The sequence below is a fragment of the Crocodylus porosus genome, unplaced genomic scaffold (genome assembly GCF_001723895.1).
Source record: "Crocodylus porosus isolate Cpor-Errol unplaced genomic scaffold, CroPor_comp1, whole genome shotgun sequence".
Lineage (NCBI taxonomy): Eukaryota > Metazoa > Chordata > Crocodylia > Crocodylidae > Crocodylus > Crocodylus porosus.
This window is the reverse complement of record NW_017728909.1, coordinates 3,228,450-3,231,671: the sequence shown is the minus strand read 5'-3', so window position 1 is coordinate 3,231,671 and position 3,222 is coordinate 3,228,450. Positions and strand designations below refer to the sequence as shown.

Here is a 3,222-nt window from a genome sequence, read left to right as displayed (position 1 = left end):
TGGGGGTCTTTAAGAGGAGGTTAGATGAACACCTTGCTGGGGTCGTTTGACCCCAGTACTCTTTCCTGCCATGGCAGGGGGTCGGACTAGAACCTATGGCAGGGGGTCTGACCCTAGAAACTATGAAACTATAATAAGGTAGCAAGTTCTGTGGACGGGGGGAAGAATGTATATGATATGCCTTGATTTCAGCAAGGCTTTTGACACTGTTTCCCAAGACCTTCTCATTAACAAGCTAAAGATATAGAGAGTAGGTGAAAGGACTGTAACATGGATACATAACTGGTTAGATCATCGTTCTCAACAAATCGACATTGAGCCATTGATGACTAATTGAGAAAAGGTAGCAAATGGGGTTCCCCAGGAGAACATTCACTAACTGTCTTGAGTCTGTTATTGTTTAATATCTTTGTTAATGATTTGGACAATGGGATTGAGTGAATGATTTGCAAATTTGTGGAGCATGCCAAATTGGGTGGGGTTGCAAATATTCTGGGGCTAGGATCCGGGATGACCAGGATAGACTGAAGAAATGGTCTGTATTCAATCAGATGATATTCAAAAAGGTCAAGTGCCAAATCCTGCACTTGGGTAAAATAATTAGAACATGGACAAATACAGACTCGGAAATGACTGGCTAGGCTGTAGTACTACAAAGAGACCTTGGGGTTACAGTAAACTATAAGATGAATAAAGCCAACAGTGCGCTCTTTCTGCATAAAAGCCAAAAGTATACTGAGTTGCATTAACAGAAGTGTCGTATGCAAATACAGGGAAGTGATTCTTCTGCTCTGTTCAGCACTGGTGAGGCCTCACAATGGAAGGTGATTACAGAGCAGATGGAGACAGGCTTTTCTCTGTGGCCATAGGGAACAGGACTGAGAACAATGGCCTCAAGATGCAACAGAAGAAATTTAGGCTGGAGATGAAGAGGAACTATTTGACTATGAGGGTGGCCAAACACTGGAACAGGCTACCTAAAGAAGTTGTGGAAACTCCATCCCTGGAAATGTCCAAGAGCAAGTTACAGAGATGCTTGGCAGGGATGGTTTAGCTAAGGATGATCCTGTCTTGAGCACGGGCCTGGACTAGATGACCTCATGAGGTCCCTCTTCCAGCCCTACTTTCCTATAATTGTATGACTACCTAAGAATTTTAGTGATCTTTCATGGTGTTTCATGTAAAGGAAACTGGTAACCGAATAAGATATTTCCTTGGTGCAATCTCATTTGTAAACAATCAAAGTCCTATTTTTCTGAACACAGAGGACTCAAGCAACCAGTAAGTGATTTCTTTCTCATGTTACCAAAACTCATTCAACAACAGCCAAAAGCATTTTCTCTCTCCCTCTGGTCCTTTTCTGAGTTATGCTCTCACTGTTTGTTCAGGAAGTGCCCGATTTTTTGTCCTGCCTGTTTTCATGGGCGTCTCCTTAATGCCTATCTGGGGAAAGAATATCTGCTCAGGAATTTGAGCATCTTTGTTCTGCATGATCTTAATGTGCTTAAATGTCTCTTACAGGAATCCTAAGAAGATGAATGGAAAAACCCACCAATAACACTGAGTATCTCATCTATAACAATACACAATTCAGTTCTTATTTCAAGCAAAATAGTATTTCTTGAGTTTGCGTGTTAATAACCAATATAACAGCAGAAAGTTTAAAGGAGAGCAAACTCTTAATTTTCCAAATTAAATGTTTAGAAGGATAATAAGTTGATAAATTTTTCTGCTGTGGATTAGAGAATAAGACAAGTAAATAGAGCTGCATAATAATAATAATGATAATAACAACCTTTTTTACATATTCAGTTTCTTCAGAGATTTGGGCACAAGAGGAACCATAAAGTAAATAGTTTCCATCTGAGCCTCTGTCTTCTCTTGTGATATGTTCTGCGAGTATCAGGGTGGTTGTCATTATTCGGGCATTGTGTTGCTCTGTATATTTGGGGAAGAAGCCTTATTAGTCCAATATCTATAAAGAATTAATTTAATTCTAAAACACATAAATTTAAATGCCACTCACAAGAAGGCTGAATACATGGCTCTGTATATAACGTATATTTTAAAGGACTCCACATCTTCAAAATTTATGTAGACTTTAAAACAAAACAAAAACAACAAAAAAACCTTTAATACACACTTCTTGAATGTTTATTCTATTGCAGTTCTTGGATAGGATTCCCAACCAAACCACATTCCTACATTCTTCACACAAAAATAAAGTGTGTGGCCAAAATATGCGCACATTTAGGGGTTTTGTCATTGGCAATAAGTACATTTCATACCCCCCGCATGCAAATATTACATTTTAAAAGTTTTCTACATGTATTTTAGGGTCTCTAAACCAAATTCTACATTCCACAGTAAGTCCTCTAATCTCCATGACATTAGTCGGTATTTACACCAGTCCGATAAAGCAGAATTTGGCTTACTTTCCTCGTGCTATATTTCAGTTTCAGTATGTGTTCATTCAAAGACAATGTTCCACATGCCCTTCATTCCTAAAGCACTGCCATATTCGGTGTTAGCAGAGTTTCTACCTTACTCAGACTGAGTCGCACCTTACTCCACAATCACGTTCATTTTAACATGACTACATGAAGCATGGGTAGCAGAATCAATTCTACTGACATTGGTGGAGTCACTTATGTGCCTCTCACTATGAATAAGGGTGTCTAAATTGGATCCTAAATAACACAGTATCCCACAAACTTTTTCATAGCAGTTACATGGGAGAGCCACAAGCCGAGACTTTTTCTTTGCTAACATGAAAAGACTGGTTATATATACCCAGAAGGAAGTGCCAACCTGCCTTCAGTTAAGTTTATGTAGTACAACGGTGACATCCAGTGTCAGCTGGATTATTGTCAGGTGAACATGCATGTCTCTGGGGGTGCACACATTTCAAATTCCACTAATTTAATCAGGCTGTGAAATAAGCATATTTGGAGTATTCAAGTTTCATTAAAAATTGGATTCAGGAACTATAAAAATCCATTTTTGCAGTGAAAAACTCATGGGTTTCTTAATGTGTGTAACGTTCATGGAAGCAGGAAAGGCAGGAGTCCTACCGTAGGCGACAGGGGTTTACAGACTATAAAGATGAGATTTTTTTTTAAAAACACTTTCATTCCATAGTTTCATAGTTTCTAGGGTTGGAAGGGACCTGAGTAGATCATCTAGTCCGACCCCCTGCCATGGCAGGAAAGAGTACTGGGG

At 39.1% G+C, this 3,222-nt stretch overlaps 1 protein-coding gene across 3 annotated transcripts in view; it reads right to left on the bottom strand.

Moving 5' to 3' along the window:
* CCDC68 (coiled-coil domain containing 68) overlaps positions 1 to 3,222 on the bottom strand; it is a 34,056-nt gene that overhangs the window by 24,387 nt on the left and 6,447 nt on the right. For all 3 annotated transcript variants that reach the window (XM_019531767.1, XM_019531768.1, XM_019531769.1), the window contains exon 2: positions 1,796 to 1,938. In XM_019531767.1, coding sequence (XP_019387312.1) covers positions 1,796 to 1,938 — 143 coding nt within the window. The remainder of the gene's footprint in view (positions 1 to 1,795; positions 1,939 to 3,222) is intronic.